The 26690-nt window shown below is 40.4% G+C and overlaps 4 protein-coding genes across 11 annotated transcripts in view; 3 read left to right on the top strand and 1 right to left on the bottom strand.

Moving 5' to 3' along the window:
* The first annotated feature begins 460 nt into the window (after nt 1-460).
* On the top strand, nt 461-10917 carry LOC125884678 (metalloreductase STEAP3-like). Of its 2 annotated transcripts, XM_049569772.1 has the most exons (7): nt 461-508; nt 1212-1264; nt 1402-1632; nt 2504-2770; nt 2862-3386; nt 3494-3661; nt 7867-10917. In XM_049569772.1, exons 3-7 carry the CDS (start codon nt 1417-1419, stop codon nt 8152-8154), a joined length of 1464 nt encoding a protein of 487 aa, XP_049425729.1. In that variant the 5' UTR covers nt 461-508; nt 1212-1264; nt 1402-1416; the 3' UTR covers nt 8155-10917. The 2 variants fall into 2 exon arrangements, with proteins under 2 accessions (XP_049425729.1, XP_049425730.1); XM_049569773.1 differs by lacking the exon at nt 1212-1264 and having other exon boundaries at nt 478-508.
* Nucleotides 10918-11134: 217 nt separating this feature from the next.
* LOC125884680 (acyl-CoA-binding protein homolog 1-like) lies at nt 11135-13954 on the top strand. Of its 3 annotated transcripts, none has more exons than XM_049569776.1 (5): nt 11141-11242; nt 11334-11375; nt 11490-11607; nt 12963-13025; nt 13143-13954. In XM_049569776.1, the coding sequence occupies exons 1-5, from the start codon at nt 11237-11239 to the stop codon at nt 13217-13219; spliced, it is 306 nt and encodes a 101-aa protein (XP_049425733.1). In that variant the 5' UTR covers nt 11141-11236; the 3' UTR covers nt 13220-13954. The 3 variants fall into 3 exon arrangements, with proteins under 3 accessions (XP_049425734.1, XP_049425733.1, XP_049425732.1); XM_049569775.1 differs by having other exon boundaries at nt 11157-11242; nt 11316-11375; XM_049569777.1 differs by lacking the exon at nt 11334-11375 and having other exon boundaries at nt 11135-11242.
* LOC125884679 (secretin receptor) lies at nt 13730-21648 on the bottom strand. The gene is made up of 13 exons (XM_049569774.1): nt 21443-21648; nt 21272-21365; nt 20796-20909; nt 20216-20322; nt 17918-18027; nt 17677-17809; nt 17437-17590; nt 17273-17333; nt 17105-17174; nt 16005-16096; nt 15553-15691; nt 15413-15454; nt 13730-15326 (listed from the first exon to the last, which is right to left on the bottom strand). Exons 1-13 carry the CDS (start codon nt 21509-21511, stop codon nt 15141-15143), a joined length of 1371 nt encoding a protein of 456 aa, XP_049425731.1. The 5' UTR covers nt 21512-21648; the 3' UTR covers nt 13730-15140.
* Nucleotides 17498-26690, top strand: part of cfap221 (cilia and flagella associated protein 221) — a 22709-nt gene continuing 13516 nt past the window's right edge. For 2 of the 5 annotated variants that reach the window (XM_049569771.1, XM_049569766.1), the window contains exons 1-8: nt 21991-22134; nt 23635-23812; nt 24004-24104; nt 24587-24673; nt 24790-24885; nt 25177-25277; nt 25472-25575; nt 26111-26270. In XM_049569771.1, the coding sequence (XP_049425728.1) occupies nt 23683-23812; nt 24004-24104; nt 24587-24673; nt 24790-24885; nt 25177-25277; nt 25472-25575; nt 26111-26270 (779 nt within the window). In that variant the 5' untranslated portion in view covers nt 21991-22134; nt 23635-23682. Of the gene's footprint in view, nt 17610-21990; nt 22135-22708; nt 22775-22852; nt 23174-23634; nt 23813-24003; nt 24105-24586; nt 24674-24789; nt 24886-25176; nt 25278-25471; nt 25576-26110; nt 26271-26690 lie in introns of those variants that run through there. The other 3 variants (XM_049569769.1, XM_049569768.1, XM_049569767.1) reach the window with 3 other exon arrangements.

Here is a 26690-nt window from a genome sequence, read left to right as displayed (position 1 = left end):
GTCTCAGGTGTTTAACCTGTAAAAAATGGGAGCAAAAACATTAGTGTTGCATTAAATTATTGTTTAGTGTAATTCAACTTTTAATTTTCAAAAACAATATGGTGTAGTAGTGAATTGTAACTAAATAAAGGGGGCAGCTAAATGTGATGGGAGTGTCATTAGTTTTGCATGTAATTGGTTTTAAATCAAAGTATTGGACACTTACTTATTTATTCATACCATATTATTATGGGTTTTTTTTTAATTAAATTTTTTTTGTTGGCTTTACACCTTTCCCCACTCTTCTAAAGTACTTACTAATGCTTTAGAAGAATGCAATATAAATAAAGTGTTTTTGAAAACGTATTTATTTATTCTTTAAATGATATTCATAGTGTTTTAGCGCGCTGCCGTCTCTCTGTTTTATCTTCTGCGCGCACGTGTGGGCGTGGTAGGGGCGGGGCTATGGCTGTGCGTCATCTTATCAGGAAGAAGAAACGCTCCAGTTAACGGAGAGCGGACGAGCTGGGTGAGTAAAACAGAAAGTTAGTTGGAAAAACATCGCTTAAAGTACCAACAGAGGCTAAATTATGTAATGTAAGGTAGTATTTTATCTAAATGTAAACGTATGTTTGGCTGTGTCGTCCTGTGTGTGAAGAAGAGGAACTTTATTCGGACGTAAAGTTTCCGCGAGTTCAGTCAAGGACAAGAAGCAAGGTGGCACATTGCTCTCTTACAGAAAATGTCAGTACGGATTTCTCCCATTTTAATGTTTTATCGCTGAGCGGTCAGCTGTAGTAGATTGAGCAACAATAATTGAAACAGTTTATGAAGAGTCGGGGTCTTCTGGTAAATTCGGCGTATAGCTGCATGACTATTAAAGCAGCACTTTTTCAAGGAGCACATTTTTACTATCTCCACCGCTAATCTAAGTAACCGCGCGCTGGGGGTGTGTCGAAATTAGCTGTTTTCTAAATGAGATTTTGCATTAATAACAGACTTGTTTGATTATGGTATGTTTTCTGAGCCAGCTGGATTGACTGGTTACGGATTTGACTGTTGCTGTCTTCAGGGTGCGTAACATACTTTTTCGTCTATTATTGGATGGCCACCAATTGCTTTGAGTTACTGTGCAGATCTAGGACATGTCGACTGAGACACAGAGATAATGGAAATCCTAGAGCACACAAAGGGCAGGTAGAACTGCATGTAAACTGCATGTTTCATTGTAGGTCTTATGTTGGATGAAAAAACAAGCCTGTAAAGTCTACATCTAACAGAGTCTGTGAGTAAATACGTTAATATCAACATCTTAATGTCGAATTTAAAGATCTTTGCTTTTGCAACTTAGGAAGCTTTTTTTTTTTTTTTTTGATAGAAATAAACATAAACCAAATTAATGATCATGTCCCCTCTCTGTAGATTCATCAGTGCATTATGCCTGATGAAATGGCGAGGCCTTTAATCCAAGGAGGAGGCTCCAGACATCTCGAAGCCTCCATGTCTGAAGCAGGCGCTCCAGTTGTTGGCATCCTGGGTACGGGTGACTTCTCCCGTTCGCTGGCGAGAAGGCTGGTGGCCTCCGGCTACCAAGTGGTGGTGGGGAGTCGAAACCCCAAACGCTCTGTGGCTTTGTTCCCTGAAGAGGCCGAGGTGACACACACAGTGACACTGACACTCACCACTGTATAATTAGTGTTTTTGTTCCTCCTCCCCCCATTGTGATAATTATATATTTACTCTGACTTTATCCGCAAGGCATAATAACTGTTGTTATTAGTCTGAATAGATACACAGCACATAAACTCAGTTAAAGATGAGAGTCAGTTGTGGTATGCGAACAGAATAAAGTCATTCACAGACATTTTTTAAGTTTCTATATTTTCACCCTCAGAAGGAATCATAATTCATACTGACATCTTCCAAAAATATCAATGCATCCCTCACAATTTGACTGACAATGTGGTTAAATACTGTATATTCCAATTCATATTCTAAAACTGTCAGAGCGGCATGTCTTCTGGGGCAATGCTCTTGTATTAGACATCATGACACACACAGTTTTCTTATGAAATTAATCGAGGAACTAAGAAAAGCTCATATTTGCTATACATAATACAAAATATAAGGAATAACACTGAGATCATTTAGACATCATTTAATGTAAAGAATTATGTAATTCAATGTTCAATATATTGACACGAAAAACATTAAGTGCATAGTAAAATTCAGTGTTCAAATTACACCTTGGCTTTTAGGGGAGCCCTATTTTTTGGGGTGGGGGGGTTACCTACGCGCAAAAATATGCTTTTAATACATTTCAATTCATAAAGACAATAATTAACCTGGGACAATGGAAACACAGAAAAATTAGCGACTGAAGTTCGTACAGTATGGGGTGGACGTGTATGTATGTGCGTGCCTTTTTATTGTTGGTAACTGGTTGTGTAGCTCTATCTAATCAAATGTTAACCAGCCAAAAATTTGCATATAAAGTATAGCCATTTCTATCTTTGTCCTCCAGGTGACATCCCAGATGGAGGCAGCCAGCCAGGCAGACCTTGTCTTTGTCGCTGTGTTCCCGGAGCACCACTCCACGCTGGTGGAGCTGAAGCCAGCACTAGCTGGAAAGACGCTGGTGGATGTCAGCAACGGTCTGAGAATCAACCGCGACGGGCCTTCGCATGCCGAGCAGCTGGCCGACTTGTTTCCAGAGAGCACTGTCGTCAAAGGGTTTAACACCATATCAGCCTGGACCCTCCAGAGGGGGCCTCGGGATGGAAGCAGACAGGTAGGATACATCCACTGTTACTTGTGGTGTAGATTCATGAAGGTCCAGTGATACTTCTGATCTGGAATGAATTTGAATTCTTTTCCTCCAGATTTTCCTGTGCAGTAACAGCAGCAAGGCCAAGAGCTCGGTGATGCAACTCTGTCGTAGAATGGGCTTCGTCCCCATCGACATGGGCCTGCTCTCCTCTTCTCTGGAGATCGAAAACCTCCCCCTCTTTCTGTTTCCCTCCTGGCGCCTCCCAGTCCTCTGCACTCTGATCCTGTTCCTCTTCTTTTACGTGTACAACTTCCTCCGCGACGTCCTGCAGCCCTACGTCAAAGCAGAGAAGAGCGTTTTCTACAAAATGCCTATCGAGATGGTCAATGTCACGCTTCCCTCCGTGGCCTTGGTGATGCTCTCTCTGGTCTATCTGCCTGGTTTGTGTGCCGCTTTCCTCCAGCTGTGGTGGGGCACAAAGTACAATCGCTTCCCGAACTGGCTGGACCGGTGGCTGACCAGCAGAAAGCAGTTTGGGCTGTGTAGCTTCCTGTGTGCGGGTCTTCACGCCATCTATAGTCTGTGTCTCCCCATGAGGAAGTCTGCCCGCTACAAACTGCTCCTGGCTTTTAAACAGGTAAGAGAAAGAAGCAGAGGACCTGATTGTTGCTACCTATGTAGTGTCTGCTAAATACCTTACTCTGAACACACTGAGGATATTGTTGTTTATTTTATGATGTCCAGATGGAGGAGGGGGGGACGAAGGACTTGTGGAATGACGAGGAGGTGTGGAGGATGGAGCTGTACCTCTCAGTGGGCATCATGGCCCTCGGGCTGCTCTCTCTGCTGGCTGTCACCTCGCTGCCTTCAGTGGCCAACGCTGTCAACTGGAGAGAGTTCAGCTTTATACAGGTACACACACACACACACACACACATGCAGGCGTTACGTGTGAGTTATATAAAGAAACAAAACACCCTTTTTCGTCTGAATATATCCTGCCAAAATCATGGGTTCCTATTCCTCTTGGATACCGGGTAAGGACATATGTGATGAATACAGACAAAGGCCAAAGATTGACAGACAGTCATGACACTTGACACATAAACATACAGGCAGACGCAGGCATCACGCTGATGTGTAGACAGATGCACACTGTTTCCCCAACATGTTCACATGGCACATACAGACAGTGTGTTTGCACTCCTGCTGCTGCCCCAGATTTGGCGTTAAACTTGGGCTGTGACAAAGCCATCAGAAGTGTAGTGACTCACACACTTCCTGCTCTCCTCGCCTCCTTAACGTCCCCCCCATCGTGGCCTTCATTTCTCCAGGACTGGCGGTCCGTCGGTGCTGCCTTCTTCCCTTTCATCTATCCGTTCAGCTAATCCGGTGGCCGTCAGATTAGTCATGTGCTGACAGGCGGCACGATGAGGAGCAACTTTCTGCCCGGCACATCTATACTTGCTGCAGGACAGTGTGTTCGTGTGTGTGCATACTTGTTTATGTGCATGTGTCAGAGACGTACTTGTGTCGTTGTGAGCTTGAGCCTCAGTCATACATGATTTACCAATTATAGACTCGGATTCTACCTTCGTCACTAAAGGCAAAACATTGACCACTTGACCTGTACATTTAAAAAATAAAAAATAAAAAATTTATATATATATATATATATATATATATATATATATATATATATATATATATATATATATATCTCTCACCAGTCACCACACTTTGATTTCCCCACGCGGGTCCGTGTAATGATGATGATGCAGTGTGACATCACAAAATTGTCCGATGAATGAGTTACCTGTCATTCCATATGATTTTATGCCGGGTTCACACTACATGATATCAGCCCGATTCTAACACGACGCAGCGACGTACAGTGTCGTGAACGACAATGAGTGTCGTACGTTAATATCCATTGTTTCATGACCTTTAATGTCATAGTAGAGGACAACCCACGCCACGTCTTGGACGCCTCACGACGTTCCAACAGAAAGTCTAGCATGTTTGATTTTCTTTTTGTCGTTCACGACTGCTCCCGTCACAGCCATCACTGTGAACAACAGCTCAGGCTTTTAGATATTTCCTCTAGGGATGTTACCACACGGAGTAAAAAGGGAAGAATGATGGTTTGAAACAGCAGAGGCACTTTATCAACCCGCTGAGTACTGCCATTAGCATCAAGCTAGCAAACAATGTTACGTCTTCATAATGGAGACAGACATAAAGTAAGAAAATCAGAAAATAGTGGCTTTTATTCACCACCACCTTCATTTTAAACAGACGACATAATAAACATGACGTTGTTTAATGATCCCTCTGTATTTTTATATTTTTACTTTTTATCCACTCCTGTTTGCCTTGATAAAGTTGATTCACCGTGCTGTCATGTCAAACTCAACACTTCCCTGTATGTGTTTCAAATTAAAAGCCCCTTATAACTTTGGTTGAGAGAATCACTTCATTTTCTAAACAGGCTTTTATTGTGAAACATTTGCAGGAACTTGTTGTGGAGGATTCAGTGGCTTGCATGTTTGCGTATGGTATCTGGTAGCGCTCTTTATGTTACCACAACATTTCAGCTGGCACATGAACAGACACAGTGACTGAAATAATAGTACAAGTAATAAAAATAGGACAAGAATAACCTGATGACATCACATATGTCGTGAAAGACGACTGGGGATATTTGGTGTGGACCATCGTGTAGTGTGTCATGTCTGTCGGCCAAGTCACCGCACGACTTTATGACACCACAATTGCGTAATGTGACAAAGTGACTGTTGGAACGGACAAAAATGTTGTGTAGTGTGAACCAGGCGTTAATGCTTGTAAAAAGCGTGAACACAAACCCATCTAACAAAATTTTCTCTCTTGCTCTGGAAAAAATGAACAGAACTACAGGCGTCTTAAGTTGATTGCAGTGTTTTAATTTTGAGTGCGACATGAGATATGGTAGTTTGTGTTAGGAGTGATTATTATAATTAAACTAACTGTGTACAAAAAAACCCTTAAATGACGCAAACAGTGGTCACTTCATTACATAAAACAAGCCAAGTTTTACTGAACAGAAATGGCAAAAATGTGCTGTGGGAGTATCATGCCCTTATCTCAGACTTGATGTTATGGTCAACGAAGTCCACACAAAGACTAAAGCCAGCAATACTTGGCAACTTCCTCAGTTAGCCTGTTGCTCTCAGCCCATTGGTTTGGCTGCGGACATAAATCTTGAGAAACAGGTCACAAATATATAGTTTCATTTAAAAACAAAGCAACAGTTTCTGAAACAGCGAGGCAGTGTTGGTTAAGCACACGTTACTCAAACAGGAAGATGGAGTGCATTTGTTGTGGACTGTTTTCAAAAGTGGATTAATACAGGTTGATAGATATATCCACTTTAAATTCCACAAGGCTTTTTTGCTGCTGATGAACACACTCTCCACTTGCTCTTGTAGTTCCATTTGTCCTTTTCTTGCTGTGACAGGTCAAATGTCTGCTGTGAAAAATGTCTGTTGTTCAAGCACCGTAATCCCCCCGAATGTCTATTGCAGTTCCCTAGATGCACTTTGGGAATGCTCTTGCTATCAAACGGCAATGATTAGTTTGCTTCTTTTTCGTTTTTAAATTGCTGCTGTTCCTTTCGTTTATGTGGAAGCACCAGCGCTGTACCAGATGTCATGTCTTGTACATTTAAAGCTTCTATTGAGGTTTTCAAATGTCTGTCCTCATTTCATGATGTCATCACCCTAAAACAAATAAAAAATCCTCAAACAAAATCCTGTATTTGAACAGTACGGAAAGCAAATGCAGATACATAACCTATATTTTTTGGATCGACTTTACTGTAATACTGTCAGAGCTGATGGGGGCCTTTCTTTGTGTGCCGCAAGCAGTTTTTCGACCAAAGTGAAATGTCTTTTTTGAAAGGCTGAACACCAGTGAATATGGAATGAAGAAGAATATTTTCATTTGATGAAAACACGTTAATTAAAGGAGCTATATGTAAGAAATCTAAAGCAAATAGTTGTAAAATCATCCTAATATGTCACAGAGACTAAGGACTAATGTTCATATAACATACTGATCTCACCGACAACAATAGTACAGCCAGAATATTCGCATTTAAAAAACATTTTTACAGTCTGCAAATCATGTTTATGTTTTGAATTTGTGTTTTGGCCTGTTGTGCCACCCACCGCCGTCGACCAGTCCCACAGTCAGTAGAGTCTCAGCATCAGTTACAGTTCTGCTGCTACAGCAGCACGGCAAGCAGCATTAGCAGTGTCCCAGTACATAGCATTAGCAGCTGGCTCCTCCTCAGCTGTATCCCGGCAGCAGCGTTAGCAGCAGAGAAGTCGGACTTGCTCGAATGGTCTGCTGGAAAACCGAAGATCAAGGACCTGTGGGCAAACAAATCAGTCTCCAGCATGCCGCTGTCTAGCAACCTCGAATCTGTGGGGGAGGGGGGGCGGACACGACTTGCGGTAGTATTTTGAATTTGAGTGCAGTAACTGTTTTGGCCACATTCTTACATACAGCGCTTTTTAAGAAGAAAAAACTTTCTAAACTAATGTACTCTAGTGTACTGGTGTCGTCATTTTTGAAACGATACCCAGCCTTCGACGCACAGCATTTAAAAGTTGATCTAAAATGTGAATGTCAGTGTCATGTATGAAGATTCAAAGCTTCCAACTCCTCAGCACAGCCCTAGAAAGCACTGTAATAAACAGGCATCACTCCTGTCGAGTGGAAATAATTGTGACCCACTGCGCCCAGTCAGTGTGTGAATGAGGAAGATGCGGCTATTTTTAACCCCTGGCCCCTACGCGACTCAACCTTGGGAAGTTTTTTAATTAGCGGGCCCCGTAGGGACAGTATATGGCGCACACACATGCATACACAAGTGGGGTTCAGTCAGCTCGTGAGTGGTAGGTCAGTGTGTTTCCCCAGGTTCTGCTGTAGGTGGTAATACAGTGAGCTAATGTAGTGGACTGGCTGGACACAGGAAGAGTCATGTGGGTCATATATTTGGAGGACAGGATGATTGTAGTGGTACGTATTCTTTACTTCAACCCGTGACGCCCTTCTTTCACCCCCTGCAGTCCACACTGGGTTACTGTGCCTTGTCCATGGCCACCCTCCACACACTCCTCTTTGGCTGGAACCGTGCCTTTGATTCAGCCCAGTACCACTTCAACCTGCCGCCCACCTTCATACTGGTCCTGATTATTCCCCTGGCAGTTCTGCTGGGCCGCCTGGCTCTCTTCCTGCCCTGCATGGCCCGGCGGCTTGCACAGATCCGCCGTGGCTGGGAGAAGAGCCGACACATCCGCTTCACTCTGCCGGACGACGACTGCCGCAACGGGCTGGAGGACATCAGTAATGTGTGAGAAACACACTGTAAGGTGTGTGTGTGTGTGAAGAGCCAGACAAAAAAGGTGTAAAGCAGAGCTCATGTGTGCATGCACATATGAGATAAATGATTTATAGACTCTTGGAATGTATCGAAGGCTCGTCTCTGAGAGATTTCAGAGGTGTATGTGAGTCTCTTTTCAACAAATCAGCTGGTAGTTCCTCAGATGTTCGACCAGTAGAGCTGTAGTCGTCGACCTTATTGCACTATGCATCGTCACTAATGAGTATGTAGTTGCTCCTTATGCCTTTGACTTTAATTTATTGTTATCTGTTTCTCTGTTTGAAGCTTCAACCCAGAGCTAAGGACGAACACTATTCACTTCTGGTATAATTTATGCAAAACTGTCACTGTTACACTTCTAATGAACCTGCTGAATTTTGCATAAGTTCATAACTGAGTCTTTGAAATAAGATTTCTTCGCTCTCATCAGCAGAGGTAGACGTACCCTTCCTCTTGGCTTGTGCATTCCTGTCAGTTAAAGGTTTTCATTTTTATTTTGTCTCTTCTTGCACTTAAAGATGGCTGCTCAGATTATAGTCAGCCAGCCTGCGACATTTTGTCCACATGCTAAAATGGCAACAGACATGGTTTTGTGTTGTTTTTGCTGTCACTGATGAAACTCGAGTGTTTCTTCTTCTTTTGTTTTACATTTTATTTTGCAACACTGAAAATGTAATGTGCTGTCACATTAATTCAAACTAAAAGCAACTGTATGAAAATTATTGGGCTGGTGAGGGAGGTGAAACTTATCTTAAAAAAGACCTTCCCCAGTATTATATATATTTTCTTTGGACTTTTTGGTGAAGATTCTCAGTCATGCAGGTCATGGTAATCCTAAGTGTTATATCGTAGGCAACTGGACTGGCTTGCATTTCTTGGAAGATGTTTCGCCTCTCATCCAAGAAGCTTCTTAAGTTCTAAATGACTGGTATGAACCAGGTGGGTCAACAACTAACATTGTGACCTTAACGACTCTGAAACTAAGAGCTCACGTGACCCCTAGGACTCTGCAAGGGTTCCCACCCACACAGGGTTTATAGCCTGCAACTTCGTACCAGTAATTTAGAACTGAAGAAGCTTCTTGGATGAGAGGCGAAACGTCTTCAAGAAACGCAAGCAAGTCCAGTTGCCTACGATATTAGCACTTACGATTTTCTTTGGACCTTCCCCTCAACCTCAGAACCAGTTATTGTTTAATTACAGTAAAGCCTCTGGGGGGCAATGGCCGATATTTCAGGAGTTTTGGTGTAGTCAGTGGATGTCCAGGCCAAGACTTCCTCTTCCATGCCCCGCTCGTTGTTTACAATTCAGTTGGTAACTTGAGAAAGGTCCGGACAAAATTGTGGCTAGTCTCTATAAACAGGTATCTGCGTTTGAATGCTGATAAATTAGGGGAAAACTAGTACCAAGCAAAATCGTCTGAGATGATAGATAGATTCTGATACTGCATTCAGCATTCCGCCTCTTTTACTCTTCAGGTGGACCCAGTATCTCTACACGATAAACCATTATTTAGTTTATTCAGGTCCTGGAACCATTAATAATTTAAAGAGGCAAAGTGTAAAGAATTTTAGATGATGTACCCCATTTAAATATTTCATGTCCTCCACTATTACACAAACTAGAAGTGAAATTTGAAATTACCAAATGTACGGCATATGAGCCAATTTAAGTGTTTGAACCAAGGGCTGATAAACATTAACTTCCTGTTTTATGCGTATAGGAATTTGCTTTTTTTATGTAGTTATAAATGCAAAGAAAGCTTTATGTGTCTTGGTTCCAGCTTGTTAGCGTTGGAAGAACAGGTGATCAAGTTTGTGAGTTCAAGGACTGAAAACATGCGGAACTGATCATGTTAGGTGTGTTTCAAGAGAGTTCGACAGTGTTCCCTTAAAAAAGAAAAATGACAAAATGGCCACCCCTCCCTCTTACAATAATTTTTGTACAGTCCCTTACTCAGGTGGTCTTTACAGTGTAACTAGAAAGCCACATCTGAGGCATACCTGCATCTCTAGTTGCCACAGTTGTGAAGTACAGACAAGTGGTTACACAATTTTAGAAAACTGCCATTGATAAGGTTTTATTTTTAAATATGGTTACAATATAGTGTTGTACTAAACTGACCTGCTGTACAAGTACGCATCTTACTTACAAACATATCAAGAGGGTGTTACAGAACTTTTTTTTTTTTTTTTTTTTTTTACTGTTTTTATCATGAGCTGTTGTGTGATTTCAGCAGTTTTTGTTTCATTAAATGAATTTGTATTTTCTCAGTTTCATGTATTCTTGCCAAAGATGATTCTCCGTTATGGGATTGGTAGATTTCTAACTGAATCCTAATTAAAACGTCATTGTGAAGTAGTGAAATTTAAGCAGTCTAACAAAAGCATGAATGCAGATTTCGCATGGAAATTTCTAGAACATAGAATAAAGCGTTTTTCTACTTTTTTTTGCTATTGTATTTATGTTTTAAGTAAAGTGAAATAGATTTGTTGTGGATGATTCATGTCAGGATTTCTCAACTGAGTCAAAGGCTGATAAAAACTTCATTTAATATGTGAATGCTGCCATCTTGTGGCAGAACAATAATAGTCTCCAAATGTCTCCCAAAGCTATATATATATATATTTTTGTTATGTGTATATGTACTTTGGAAAACACAGAAGCAAAAACTGAAATTTTTTTGTGAAATATGTGACAGAGGCTCAAAGTTGTATTAAAAATATGAGTAATGTCACTGAAACCTCCAGTGTGATCTGTCCACTACATATCCTGTGTCAGTGTGTGAACATTCAAGACATTATATATGCCAATGTATGAAAAAACTGAAGTTGTCATATCAAAGTATGCTATTTTCTTCTACTCATTAACTTAAAGAATTGTAAATCTGAATGGGAGTTAGTCTGCCTCAAGGAATGTCCTCCCACTTTATTGTCTCCAGCGAAACCAAACAATGACAAAAAGACATTATCGCAGGACAAGTTTGACGAGTAAGGTGCAGCAGCAGCAGCAGCAGCAGCAGCAGCAGCAAAGTGCGTCAGTTTCCCACAGCAGTCATGGAGGTAAGAATCTCTTCTGAATTTAAGCCTTTCCTACAATGTTACAAAGATTTATTGTACGATTAAGTTATCTCAGGTATGTTTACTTATCCAGATTCATAGGGGGAGGATGTTACAGCAGGAATCCCTCTACTCAGTGACTGAACAAGAACAATTACAAACTTAAAAGTGTGGCTGTTAAGAGCTTTGAAGAAGATGTCTGCACCAGCTTGTGTCAACTTTCATTCATATCTTTCTTTCATTCTACCAGAAAACCTTTAAAACAGCAGCAGTCGATGCGACAAAGCTCAAACAAAGACCAAACAACAAATACCTCGGCCAACTATACGGCTTATACAAGCAGGCCACAGTTGGTGATAATATCTCAAGTGAGTCTCTACCTTTTTGTTAAGGTGTTAAACATTGCAATTTTATAGGGAAACACTGAAAAAGACTGTTGGGATGTGCTCTGAGGTGTGCTGTAAATATGTAAAGGAGGAGAAAGAATGAGGTCTGATGGGTCAGGTGTCTGAAAGATCTCATAGTTGATACATAGAGTGTGTTATTTAAAGGGAAGAAAAAGAAATGACAAAATTACTAACATGAATTTTCAGAAAGAGGATTATAAAGCGCCTACAAACTTAGATTCAGAGAAGGATTTATCTGTAACATTCAACATTCATGGCTGGATGAGCAAACAGCAAACTTGATGCTGCCATTCAAGACTTAAAAAAAAACAAAAAAAAAAACAGGTTTGTGACATAATCTTTTTTGTTCTTAGCCCCACCCTGGCCTTTTGTTTTGACCATCCCAAGGCACATCTGTGTCATAGTCATGCTGTTCAGTCAGCATCTTGATAAGCCACACCTGTCAGGTGGATAGATAATCTTGAAAATGGACAAGAGCTCACGAACACATAACTAATTTGTGGCTAAAATTTGAGAGAAATATGTATCAGTTGAGTGCATAAAAAAGTTTTATATCTTTGACTTAAGGCTTTGAAAAAGTGTACGACTGGGAAACCTTTTATCTTAGCACTCATGTGGATGCCACCTAATGCACTCCCTGATAGCAGTAACCCTACCCAGCAGGACAATGTGCCATGCCACACCGCAAAAACTGCTCGGGAGTGTAAGGTGTCGTACTGGCTGTCATATTACCCAGATCCCCATCCGATGGAGCATCTGTGGGACGTACTAATACCTCAGAGGTCCCGTGTCCGTGTCTTAATCAGTCAGAGCCAAGTCCAATCTAAGCTGAGGTCTCCCTGGTGTTTGGCAGGATGCAAGGTGGGATACTGGCACACACCACAGATGGTTAATCAGGTTTGGATCTGGGTAATGTGGAAGCCAGGTTGATGCCTTGAGCTCTGTGACACATTCCTCGAGCCATTCCTGAGCAGTGTTTGCGGTGTGGGAGGGTGCATTGTCCTGCTGGGGGGTTACTGCCATCAGGGAGTGCGGCTGCCGTGAGGACTTGGTCTGCAATGGCGCTTTGTGCCTCAGGTGCAACCCACATGAATGTCAGGACCCAAGGTTTCCCAGCAGAACATTTATTCATTTATTTGTTTGTCTAAAACTTGTCAAATTTCAATATATTAACTCTAAAAATACTGGAATCAGTTGTAGAATGTGATAATGATAATAGTTTAACACCCATGTCGCAATTTCTCTGCAGTTTGTTTCCTTTTGATGCTTCAGGCAGATTTTGTTTCAGTTACTGATGGTTGCTTTTGTGTCCACAGACCGTCCAGGGATGTTTGACATTGCTGGTCAAGCGAAATGGGATGCATGGACACTAAAGAAAGGTCAGGTTTATAAAACTTTTCTTTCAAAAATACCATGAGAGAGCATATGCAAAATATAAAAACCAAATCTTCCTGCAAAAACCAACTGGTTTGCTTGTTTCTGTTTTTAACCAACAGGTCTGTCCAAAGAAGAAGCAATGGACGCCTATGTTAATTTGGTGGAGGAGCTGAAAGTAATATACGGGATAGATTAAAAGGGACTATATATTTATTGTCCACAAAAGTGGAAATTTGTTTTTGGCTTATCAAACACAGGAAACATGAACATAAAAAGCAGACAAGCAGTTAATGTAACAAACACAGACAAGGTCATATTACAAAGATACAAAGTTCATGTCAATGTATGTAACTTTATACTCTATGACTGATTCTTACAGTGTGTTGCACTTTAAACCTCACATTTCTCATTTTGTTCTTAATACAAACTAAAAAATTTGGATACCATTTAGACCTGACTTTACACGCTGCTGCACTCTTTGGCACTGTGATACCATGTAAGACGGTGTTGGATCAAATGCTATTGAGTGCTGCAGTTTGGAGTACTTTGTGGTACTTGACATTGATTAAAACAGAAGTGTTTAAAGGAAGAGCAACATTTTGGGAAATGCACAATTTGCGTTCTTGCTGAAAACATCTCTATATATCTGTGAAGTGAGAGCCAGCACGCCACTGCCCTCAGTTAGTATAAAAAGTGGAAGCAGACGGAAACATGCAGCCTGTCAAGGTAAAACACCTGTTTCCTTCTGCCTCCACCCTGTGTGCTGAGCTGAACAAATCTCCTGCAGGCTCTAGATTCATATTGACCTCACAACTCTCCTCAAAAAAGCAAATAAATGTGTCTCCTAAAGTGTTTAACTGTTCTGTAAAGTGCAACTACAATGTACACTTTCACATAAATCATTGTGAATAAAGACAATCTGTATACATGACTGGACTTCAAAAGACTTTTCCTTTGGCCTTGGACTTGGCTTGTTCCAGCAGGCTAAACATCCAACAAGGTATAAATATAAATGACAAACACACCTTCAATCATCAGTATGATGCAGTACAACAGCACCACGAACTACAGGCTCCAAAACCAATCAAGTTCCACAAAAACTGACCATTAAACTTAACTTGAAGCGCTGAAGTTTTAGCTAACTGTACATTTCGGTTTTACTGAGTTCATAGAGGAATTTCACACATAGATGCCGTAAAACTTAAATTAGTAGCCCGGGCTATTATTTGCTTAAATCACTGAACTCAACAGGCCTTTAATTCCTGTTGCTCAGCAAAGATGGGAATACAGTCAAATAAATTGTTTATTTAAACCTATAAATATGAACTGCTAACCAGACCAGGCTTCTAATTGAGACAGGCCTTTATTTGTCAAAATGTGTAGCTACACCAGGCTAGTAAAAAGGACTGGGCGTTTTACTAGGACTAGGCCTTTAATTGAAGTTTTACGGAAGAGAGATAAATTCTTTTTCACAGAGGTTGGATACAAAAAGGTATTTTTATGATAACCTTTACTGTTTAAAGAGGAATTTCACCAATTTTAGGCCTGAAAATGACAATAGTAGCGCTGAAGTGTAGTGCTTAGTTGTTCAGTATCTTCTGTGGCTGTGAAGGTAATCAGTAAAATTGGAAAAACAGCCCTGGTGATGGTTTTTTTAACAGAAACCCTGCATTTTAAATTGGGGCCACTACATTTTAAAGGCATTTACCAGGGTTCATAAAATGATGTTGAGTTGCATTATGGGAAATGTAGGATCAAGTGTTTTTGGAGTTTTCACAATGGGGGCAGTTCCAAACAACTGAACATTTAAATTGGTGTTTAAATGTTCAATACAACTTATATCTGTGACATTTGAACATAACAAATCATTGCCACGCCAATTTAAGACATTACTACAAGCAAGTAAGCCTGGCAGCTGGGCCTCTACAGTGCACATTACATCCTTATGTCATCTAATAAAAACACTCCAGGGATTAGTAAAATAAACTCTTGACAGTACCACAGGAAGAAACACTCAAGCTACTGTTGTGTACTAATTGGCTGCCAGCACTAAAGCCAGGATCCACTGTGTTCCGATGGAGGAGGGGAGCGAGAAAATGAGACAATACCAACTTGAATCACATCGCCACAGTATCCATAGGGAGTCCGCCTGTTGTCGGATTGCCTGGGGAGCAGGGCAGCAGGGAGACCTGTGTGTGGGGAGACCCGCTGTGGCTGATGGAGCTGTGATGCTGCCTACGCCGACTGGGCAGGTGCTGAGTCAGCCTCCACCTCCTCCACCTCCTCTGAAACTCATGCTGCACCTAGACAAAAAATGCAAATCATAGATCCCAAATTTGCTTCTTACTTTAACTTGCATTTTGGCTGTAATTGGCCGACCAGCTCCTACCTCTCCGTTCATGAAGCAGTAGAGCACAGCAACCACAAAACCCTTAGAGATTTGAAGAGAAAGTTCAGTGAGTGCAGTTTCATTTGTCATTATTCTGACTTCACTGCATGTTATCCTTTTCATACATGCACCTAATTTACCTGTGTGGAAGACAGAGCCAGCTCTGCAAAGGTCCATATCTTAAACACTGAGCTGCTGACTTGAACAGGTAAGAAAACAAACAGGATGTAATGCAGACCAAACAGAGCCACCAGAAAAAATGTAGATTTGATCAGCCTCCTGAAAGACAAAATATTTTTATTCACCGATAGTACAATGAACAGTTTCCCAGGCTTTTACCTACTGTATAATTTCCCTGTTTTTGCATCTGTTCCTGTGAAACTGACATGCTTTCGTGTGTGTGTACTGTTACGCTGCTGATTAACAAAGCAAATAGAAACCTTCTTTATTACCTTATGCTATGCAAAATACATTTCCATTCCTCAAAGACCCTCCTTTCTCATATGTAAATCCCTAGTGGTCTCAGCTTTACATATCAGATACTGCACATAGTGCGACAATGCAACAATAGCACAGTGTGATCACTACTCACTTGTACTGGCTGAATTCATTCCTCTGTGCATCTGGCATTCTGAGTTTGCTCACCAGTATCCTCAAAATGCCCAAGAAAAAGATGAGGTTCATCTGAAAGGATTAAAACATTATTGTTGTACTATTTTGTAATGCAAACAGTTTGACAATTTAGGAAATATGCTCATTTGCTTTCTTGCTGAGAGCTAGATGAGAATATTAATATCACTTTCATACATGTGTGCTGAATATAAAGCGTCAGCACCTGATTTGCTGACCTTAGCATAGAGAGTGGAAACAGCTAGCCTGTCTCTGTACAAAGGTAAAAAAAAAATGGCCACCTATGCAGCACCTTTTAAAGCTAACTAATGAACACGGTTTGCCTTGTTTGGTTTATCCCAAGCAGCAACCTCCAAGGATGAAAAATGAAGCCAATGTGGAGGTGCCAAAACTGCAGTTCCTCTAATAATCACTTGAGGCTGGCTCTAAAAGTGAGTCAATCCCCCGAGACCACCATGTTAAAATGTCCAACTCAAAAGCAAAAATTAAAATGTTTCGAGCCTGGTACAAAAACTTTTTTAGTCTACTACTAATACTGTGGCAACAATGTTAGTCTTACCCCACATGCACAGAGTATACGCATAGCCGTAGCTGATGCTATTTCAGTGTGATTTCGCGTCAATGAAAGTTAATTGAAACGTGTTGGTTGCCTAAAAAAATATGGTTCCACGTTTGGTTGTACTAAAAGACCTTGTAAAGAGTTATATATTTACTTTTTCTGGTAAGTATAGGCTTCTTTTAGGCCTGTTTTAGCTAGCAAAAATTAGCATTAGCGTTATCACAATTAACCATAACTGCAAATGTGTTGCGCTAACTAAGCTAACAGGTACTGTTAGGGCAAAATGCCAAACTCAGACTTCAAAACAGGAGTCCACAAACCACTGGGTGACTTCACAGAGGTAACTTCCATTATTTTATACATTCTATGTTTAATCTTGATGATCTTGATTCATCCTCTCATCTAACCCTTGGCAAGAAGGTGAATATGTGTATTTCCCAAAATGTCAAACTATTTTTTTTTAAAATAAAAAGAAATTTAGGTAAAATAGAAATAGGTTTTACAGATATAGTCAGAAGAACTGGCACTCGAAGTATCCACCAAATCCATTCATGTCTCCTGGTCTCCCAACAGCTATGGCAATAAGATAAGAGGTCATTTTAAAATCATACACTTACATAATATTATACCTAAAAATGAATGCGTGAGAGAGATTTTTTTCACCCCCTTACCCTTCATCTTCGTAAAAGTACTTGGCACATCCCCAGGAGATAATAACAATCAGAGGTAAACCTGTGTGATCAAATAAAACATGGGTGAATCTAAAAAAAAAAAGGCGCAGAGTCAATATTTGCTTTGCTGAGGTGCATTGTAATTGATAACAAGTCTCCCTTACCCCAACTTAGGACGATGTACCAGGCCAGGTGTTTCTTTAGGGAGAAGAAGGAGCGGCTCACCAGCGTGAAGAGGAAGTGACCCTCTGCCAGCAGCCAGCTGTAGTTTGCCAGGATGGAGTAGTTGGAAAACATCAGCACAACTTTACATGCCACCTGTGGCGCAGGAAAGAAGGTGTGTTCATCAGACACTCATTTGTAAATGCAGTAAATTAAAGTGAGTATCAGCTGGTCATCCATACCGGGTAGTAGTCACAGTGGTAGATCTCTTCATTAGTGAATAGCAGAGCATCTCGGATGAAGATGAAGATGGCTCTCAGGATGAAGGAGATAAACAGCTGGATGTGAATGTGGTTCCTGGTACAGTGCAGCTTTCTAAATAAATATTAACATTCACAATTAGGCTGTTAAGTTTTCAGGGCAGGTTTAACCAATACAGTTTACACAAGTCTTTATGGCTGAAGAAGAGAGAGAGTTTCACACCTAAACAGACAGAATATGGTGACGGCGATGGTGAGGGAGATGAGAGAGAGGGTGTACCCAGCTGTGTACATGGTTTTCACGTAGGAGAAATACAAATGGGAATCTGAGGACTGAACAAGGGAAAGACAGTGTCACTTTATCACCTCCAAGACGGCATCATTTGACAATATAACATCAACAATATTTAAATACAATAACAGCTACTTATTGTGACCAGTTTTTCAGCCCAGGATGTGGCTCAAACTCAAGCACTGAAATTAAGCCTGAGGTGAGGGCAGTCCACAGGGCACAGAGGTAGAGTTTGGTAATATGTCAAAAGTATTTTTAATAATAAGGGGGCAAGCCTAAAATACAGACATATTTTGAAATTCTATTTTACAAGACCTCGAAAAAAGTTCTCTGAAGACTTTAAATAGTATAAATGTAATGTTTTTATCAGGTAAAATACAAGCTGAATATTAATTCTCGTAGTGTGAAAGATAAACACTTTGCTAATGTTATAATGCTGGCTATGAACGTATTTATGACAAACTGTAGATAAAGTGATATTTGCTCATTAATACTTGAACATCTCACTCTTCGTGTGACTGTCCTTGGTTTTCATTTCACCTATAGCCCATTATTTACATAGAAGATACTTTTTTACCCTCTCATTCTGATTAAAATGAATGAATAAATCCTCTTAGTCCTTATAATGAGAAACTTTATTGAAATATTGACTTTTTATTAGTAATTTTAGATATGAAGTTATTTTTTGAAATATGCAGTCATTACTTTGAGATAATAAGTTATGATTTTTTAAAAGTTTGTCATCATTTTGAGATACTAAGTCATTATTTTGAGATATGTTTGTCATTATTTTAAGATACTGTATTATATTTCGAGATAAGTGTAAAAAAAAAAAAAAGAAGTAAAAAAATTTAAAGTTTCTCATTGTTTTGAGGTATTATCTCATTATTTTGAGATGTGTCATTTTTTTTGAGATATTAAGCCATTTTGAGATACTATGTCATTATTTTAAGGTAAGTTTGTCATCATTTTGAGATAGTAGCTCATCATTTTGAGATAGTAACTCAGCGTTTTGAGATACTAACTTATCATTTTTCAGATACTAACTCATCATTTTGAGATTCTAACTCTTAGTTTTGAGATACTACTGCATTGTTTTGAGATACTAACTCAGATTTTTGAGATACTAATGCATTGTTTTGAGATACTAACTCAGCGTTTTGATATACTAATGCATTGTTTTGAGATACTAACTCAGCGTTTTGAGATACTAATGCATTGTTTTAAGATACTAACTCAGCGTTTTGAGATACTAATGCATTGTTTTGAGATACTAACTCATCATTTTGGGATACTAACTCAGCGTTTTGAGATACTAATGCATTGTTTCGAGATACTAACTCAGTGTTTTGAGATACTAACTCATCATTTTGAGATACTAACTCAGCGTTTTGAGATACTAATGCATTGTTTTGAGATACTAACTCTTAGTTTTGAGATACTACCGCATTGTTTTGAGATACTAACTCAGTGTTTTGAGATACCAATGCATTGTTTTGAGATACTAACTCTTAGTTTTGAGATACTACCGCATTGTTTTGAGATACTAACTCAGCGTTTTGAGATACTAATGCATTGTTTTGAGATACTTACTCATCATTTTGAGATACTAACTCAGCGTTTTGAGATACCAATGCATTGTTTTGAGATACTAACTCTTAGTTTTGAGATACTACCGCATTGTTTTGAGATACTAACTCAGTGTTTTGAGAAACTAACTCATCATCTGAGATACTAAGTATCTCAGATGATGAGATTAGTTTGAGATACTGTCTCATTATTTTGAGGTAGTAAATCTTTATTTTTAGATAGTAAGTCATTGTTTTGAGATACTAACTACTTGTTTTGAGGAAAAAAATCATTATAATGACTCACAGGATCTTTTTTAATCACACTGGCTGAATTGGGTGTCCATAATTAGGAGTTTAATTAAGTGTAAAAGTAGCAGCTTATTTGCTCTTAAACTTTTGTGGCAGAAAAGGAACTTTATCACACACGGATCCTATACTGTCTTCCCATTGGCTCACAGACCTAAGCATGCATATAAATAATGATTACAGTCACACACAGTTGACCTCTATTATGATTCAGAGCCACCTCAAGAGTTACCGTATGTCTGCACTTGGATAGTCAAGTCCTTTTATGACACAAAATTGGGTGCTTCAGTGCTTTATAGCCTTATATTAGATATCATCTGCACATACTGTATGCATGTTAGTTACCACCCACCTCTCCAAGGAAGTGGAGCGTCTCATTGAAAGTGTAGCCGCATGCATCTTCATGTGGGACGAGCGGGTCTGTCCAGCCACTGGCGGTGCAGTTGCGGTGCACTTTACCTGCAGAATAGCAATAAATCCTACATCTGTTACTGTTGTCTGAAAGCACATTTGAGCCAGACAGACAAATAAATATACCCTGAAAATGATGTCTTATGAGGATGTTTGTCCTGCTGGTCAGGAGATGTGGAGCATGTAGATCTCAAATTTATTAGACGGTGAAATGCTTCAAGACCATTACTTTCCCTCTTCAGGTGCTCTGGTTCTTAAGATAAATTATTATTAAATCTATTGTCCTAATCTCTCAACAACATAAACATAGCACTCCAGGGTGATACATGATGTCTATGTACTCAAGCATTTTATGGCTGAATGTTTGGATAGAGCCCCTGAGAGGAGGAAACCGTCTCAGTTCTTTATGCAAACAAATCGGGTGCCTGGCAAATAATTAACCAGTGAAATGTACTATAGATAATGGGTGTCTGTTTGGAGTGCAAATGCATGTCATTGTGTGTGCATGTGTTGTGTCTCACCTTCTGAATTGAAAAAGTCTGGACATGGCTGAGAGACAGTTTCTCCAAGAGATGCAGGTGGCCAGCAGTTCAGGTCATCCCACATTCCCTTACAGTGCACACTGATATTGTTTTCTTCAATAGTGGAGCAGAAATAACACCTTTTATTTGAGGGCTCTGATTTTTTTTTTAGTTGCAGAATATTATATTGCAAAAACACCATATTTGGATTAATCGTGACCCTTACATATAAATACACTCTGCCTTATGCAAGTTTTGGAAGTGAGAGTGCATTAAATGATATAACCACTAGATGTCACTAAGACATTGCATCAAATTTCTGTAGGTCGAGAAGGGCTTGATTCAAAGATTTTAATCATGTCAGAAATCAAGATTGCTGCTTCACACTTAAAAAATGTTGTTATTCAATAATTTTAAAAGTATAACTTAAAACAATATGTGCCAAATGCACAATCTAGAAACTGCATTAAACCCACCTGTTGCTCTGTGTGACTTTAAAAGATCTGTCATGCACTTTTCCTCCTCTCTGACAAGATTAACATGAGGATGACACCCTGATGACGACTTTGCCTGCAAATAATTACACGATAGTACACTTGCTCTTAAATTATATACATTAGAATTAAAACATGCATGCATTTTCTCACCTGGGGTAACAGCAGCACTCCAATAAGTCCAACTTTTTTCATTTTGTCTGACAGCTTCCTTTTTTCCATCAAGATAGGTGCCTACGTCCAAACCTCACGGCGCATATCAGATTAGAATGAAAAGCAAGCATCCTGCCCTGCTGCAGATATATGAGGTCTGAAAATCAAACACAGGCCTACTCACAGTGTCGATGAGCCCGCACTGTATTCTCCAGGGCAATCTGATAAGCGCTAATCAATGCAGCTATAATAAAATTACAACTTCATATCGTCACCTTCAAAATAAAATCAATAATCTTGCATTTGTGTCAAAACTGTGTTGGTATGTAGCAACAGAGCCATACTAAATGACAGTGTTCATATATATAACGTAGTTAAATTGTATTTACAGTCAAACAAAACATAACAAGCAATACGCAGCATTGTGTTTGTAATTGTGCTTTTATTTTGAAGGTGGCATGGCTAGCTTCTGGTTTTATTTTGGTGGATTGACGTAGTTCAGCCAACAAATCGTGTTCGCTCCCAGGCTGTTGGTCCCGCCCCTTCAGAGCACTGGGGTCACTATGACAACGACAGTGTTAGAGAGTGGGGTCCTTTCTCTTGGAATTAAAGGAAATGTTTCTGCCACGAATAAAGAAGGAATATGGCTGTTTTATCTGAACAACAAACACAACCCGTTGTCTAAAACTTAAGTAAGTTCTGAAGTTTAATTGTTCATAAGTTTTTTTAATGAGAAGGTGATAAAACTTGCTATGAAGCGTATAATTAAGTGACGGTAGCATCGTCAAATTAAGCTAATAGGTAGGTTAGCATTAGCGGTGTTGCTATTGTTAGCCTCCTTGCTAAAGTCGCACATAAGATAATTAGAGCCAGCTGTTAACATAAATAAGAAGACTGTCTTTCTGTGTCTTCGTCGTCTTAAAAATGAATTTAAAGTCAGCTGCCTATATCTAGTACGAAGTAAATATGTCAAATGTGTTACTTTTTATTACTTTTTTTTCTTTTAGAATTACGTAGTTGAATACAGGCAGCGGAATTTCTGCATCCAGGAAGTAGTCAGACCCCATTCACCTTTTTCACATTTTATGATGCTACAATCGTTTATATTATTTTTTCCTTTATTTAACTACACTAAATACCCCAGAGTGACATAGCCAGGTGCCTCCCATTCCTCTTGATTGTCTTCGAGATGTTTCTGCACCTTGATTGGAGAGCACCTGTGGTTAATTGAGTTGATTGACTGGTGGCAGTGGCAGGGACTGGGGGCGGAGACTGGTCAGGGTTCGGTGGAAGCCGATTGAAAACCTGGTCCAGAGCGCTCAGGACATCAGGGTGAGTCAAAGGGTCGCCTTCCAACAGGACAGTGACCCCAAGCAAACAGCCAAGACAACAGGCCTTTTCTATGTTAGAGGTTTAAACAAGTCACAGTAGGAGACGCACATGTGTAAATGGTGAATGATAACTGAATTCCATTTAGCTGCTTTGATTTCAGGTTCACTTGAGCCATCATTAGTGTTATCAGTAACACCTGTGCGCTTCCTACTGTGACAAAATGTTGCCTGCTGTGAGAAAGGACTATGCAGGAGCGAATATCCTTGAGTGGCACAGCCAGAGCTCACATTTGAACCTCACAAAACGTCTCTGGAGACCTGCAAATGGCTCTACAGATGGTCCCCATCCAACTTGACAAGTTGAGAGGAACTTCAGAGAAGAGAAAATCCCCAAATCCAGGTGTGCAAGGCTTGTTGCATCACACCCGAGAAGTCTCAAGGCTGAAATCGCTGCCAACGGGGCTTCACTTAAGTGCTGAATACCTACGCTATTGTGATATTTCAGTTTTTCTTTGTAATAAATTTGGGAAAAAAGCTAGGTTTTTTTTTAGTGCAGTATAAGGTTGAGTGCAGTTGGATTGGGAGGGGGGGGATGAATTCGAACATTTTTAACACAAGGCTGCAATGTTATAAAATGTAAAAAGCCTCTATTAATGCACATTACAGATATGGATGCTGCAAGTGCATGTACTGTATGACAGTGATTCTCCATGCAAGCTAATTCACCTAAGTGACCACAAATTGTCCACATAATAACCCGCTGTCCTTCCCTGTCTCCCCTCTTGTACTCACATTATAAATTCATAGGTTTACCATCAGAATATTTCCCAACATAGCGCTGTCTCCTTGTCTGTCCTCCAGCCTGCTGTCATTTCTCTCATGAGCAGCCAGCACTGACCTTTTGCCAGGATGGAGGTGGCCCTCTCTGCCCCGCAGATACTGTCAGAGCCCCTCAGGAGGGGGACCCCTCTGCCTCTGAGCCAGCTGGTGGAGGATAGCAGGAGCAGAGCCAGTGTTCCAAATCATCTACTGGAATCAAGTGCGTATGAGGCGTAACCTCTGAAACTCTCTGATGGAGTGCGTTAATGCTGTTTTTGTACTGATACCAGCTATTTAACCTTACAGTAACCTACTGTAGGGTTTGATGTTTTAAATGTCTGGAAAGCGTACATTTTCTGTGATGCAAAAAGCTCATTACACTTCAGTAATTGTTTTTTTGCACCTTTATAGAAATCTATGCCAAACTGAAGAGCAACACTCTGATCCAAGCGGAGCCTCCTGAGCTTCACTTCAGTGGGTTTGAGCTGGGGAAGGATTACACAAAGATCCTGGTGAGGAAAATACCACTCATTTTTACTGTCCCATTCACAGCCTACATTGGACCGCTAATTTACTGATTGTGAGTTATTTAGAAGTGTATTATCAGTGTGCTTGATGGGAAGGTTTTTCCAAGCTTGAGTTATTGTGTGTCACCGCAGCAATGCAGCAGAGCTTTAAGCAGAAAGTAGACCTTGGTGTTGTGCCAAGGCGTCTGTTTGGGCTCTGTGGGTGCAATATTGTGTCTTTTTCAGTCAATGTTTGGTGAAATGGTGAAGACATTGCAGTAAAGTATTGAAATAACTGTAAAAATTCCATCCCGTCATAAATGGCTGAATTTGATCTCATTGAATGGGCACTGATTTCACCCCATACATGAATGATGAAGCACTGTAGACTGGATGTAAACACCCAGAATATGGAAATGGTTTCCTCAAGTGCACATGATTGGATGGAAATGAATATTCCTGTTCTCTCCTCTCCCTCTTTCCCTCAGAAACTAATCAACATCTCATCTGAAGTCATGAATATTGATATCATTCCCACCCAAACCAAGCACTTCCAAACAGCTTATATCAAAAAGGTATGTTTTTTTTTTTCATCGCTAATTGTTGACCTGAATGTAATATAATAACTCCACTTGCCCATTACTGCAATCAGGGTTGTTTCTGATGACTCAACCATCTGTTTCACTTCAAGTATCGACTCATCCCGGGTCTCGCCTACACAGTGAAGGTCAGGTTCTGTCCTGACGAGTGGCGTTACTTCTACGACTGCGTACGGGTTCACTGCAAGGTCAGGATCTGACACTGTGGATACTGTACTGCTGTTTGTTTTACACTCAAATCTTTGTATTTTAAGCATTTAGTGTTTAGTGTTCATCTTAAATGATTCTCAGAGGACTTTGCTTTGACATTAACACTTACTGGAAAGACATACGGCTCAGCAAACCTGTAACTATTCATAGTTGCTTTGTCTGTTTTGAGGATACACTCCCATATTTACTTTGAGTCCAGTCTTATCTATATTTCCTCTCTCATGTTTTCTCTTGTCTTGTTCGTTCAACCCATCCACACCCTATCCAAGGGGGAAGAGAACCTGTTAATTCCAGTTCATGCTTACCCTGTCATCGATGACCTGCACATCCCCTCTCATATCGACCTATCAGCCGTACCACTTGGACAGAGGTGTGTGTGTGTGTGTCTATGACGTACAGCTTGTGTGTCATGATCTGTGATGGACTGTTTTTTGACCTCCCATCTGCCCGAGGGCCCGCCTGTCTCTTCGTATTCTTCCATACAGCCAACCATGCCTCCGTTCAACTGTTGGTGTCAAATAAAAAACAGATCTCTCATCTCTGTGTTTTTCCACCTGTCTCCAGTGTTTGCCATGCTATTCCTCTGAGATGCAGCTGCCCTGTTGACTTTAAGTTTCAGGTGCATGTTATTCAGCCACATGACGCTTTCTCCATCCATCCCCTTACAGGTATGGGCAAGTGAAACATGATTTCTACAGTACATTTTGTGTCTTTAAGAGAACATGTTGGCATTCTGCTTCTTGTTTGCTACCCATATAACTGTGATAAGTAGTTTTTCCATTGATAGTTCTCATTTAGCCTCCCAGATTAAGAATAGAACCCACCAGGAGAGCAGGTGCTGTGTTTTCTCAAAACAGCACACCAGTGTTGTGTATTAAACAAGTCACTGCCAAACTGAATGATGCCTCCAGTTTCCACACGCTGACACTAAGCAGTATTCATGGTCTGGAAAGCATCATAACACGTGGCGGAACCAAGCACTTAGGATGTGAATTATGGCTGCAGTTTTATCAGCGGTACAAATCTGGAATGAGGAGAAGAGATACAAATGAGTTTCTTATTTTAGAAAGGCCTTTTCCTGGCAATGTCCCAACAACAACACCATTCATCCATTATTTTGAACAAAATACTTTGTTTCACTGACCCAGGCAAGCCAAATGCACACACCCATTCATCCCTGTCGTCCTCTCATTGCTCTCCCAGGTGTGATACCAGCCAATGGTGAGGAGAAGATCACTGTGACTTTTAGTCCTTTCCAATATGAGACGTCTCAGGTCACCATCCAGCTGATCATCTCCCAGTTCAACACCAAACCCTACCTCTGCACCATCACTGGGAGCTCCGCCCCTCATGTAGCCCTCAGGTGATCAGAGCAGTTGATTGTTTAGCTGAAGAATCCAACGTTTAGTACTACTTGTTCTACCCGTGGCATTAAAGGTGCGCAGATACCAGTATTTCTATTGACCAGCAGAAATGATTTGTTTAAGGAGTGGCAGCATGTTTTTCCAGCACTGTAACATGTCTTGTTTTCCCTCTCTCATCTTACTGCGATCTCATACCCTGTTGCTTTTGCTTACTCCACAAACATTCCCTGGTTTCTATTGACATCTTCAACAAAAGTCGACAAGGCCTGTTTGACAGTACATTATATAACAAAGTTACACCATGTTGTTGTCACATAACAGTATGAAAATATAACTAAATTACCAAACAAGGCGTTCCATGTGGAGGTAAAACATGACTCAGAGAAAATAGGCTTATGTGCTGATTAGAAGTCCCCACA

The sequence above is a fragment of the Epinephelus fuscoguttatus genome, linkage group LG24, assembly GCF_011397635.1.
Source record: "Epinephelus fuscoguttatus linkage group LG24, E.fuscoguttatus.final_Chr_v1".
Classification (NCBI taxonomy): domain Eukaryota; kingdom Metazoa; phylum Chordata; class Actinopteri; order Perciformes; family Serranidae; genus Epinephelus; species Epinephelus fuscoguttatus.
This window is presented reverse-complemented; position numbering and strand designations above follow the sequence as displayed.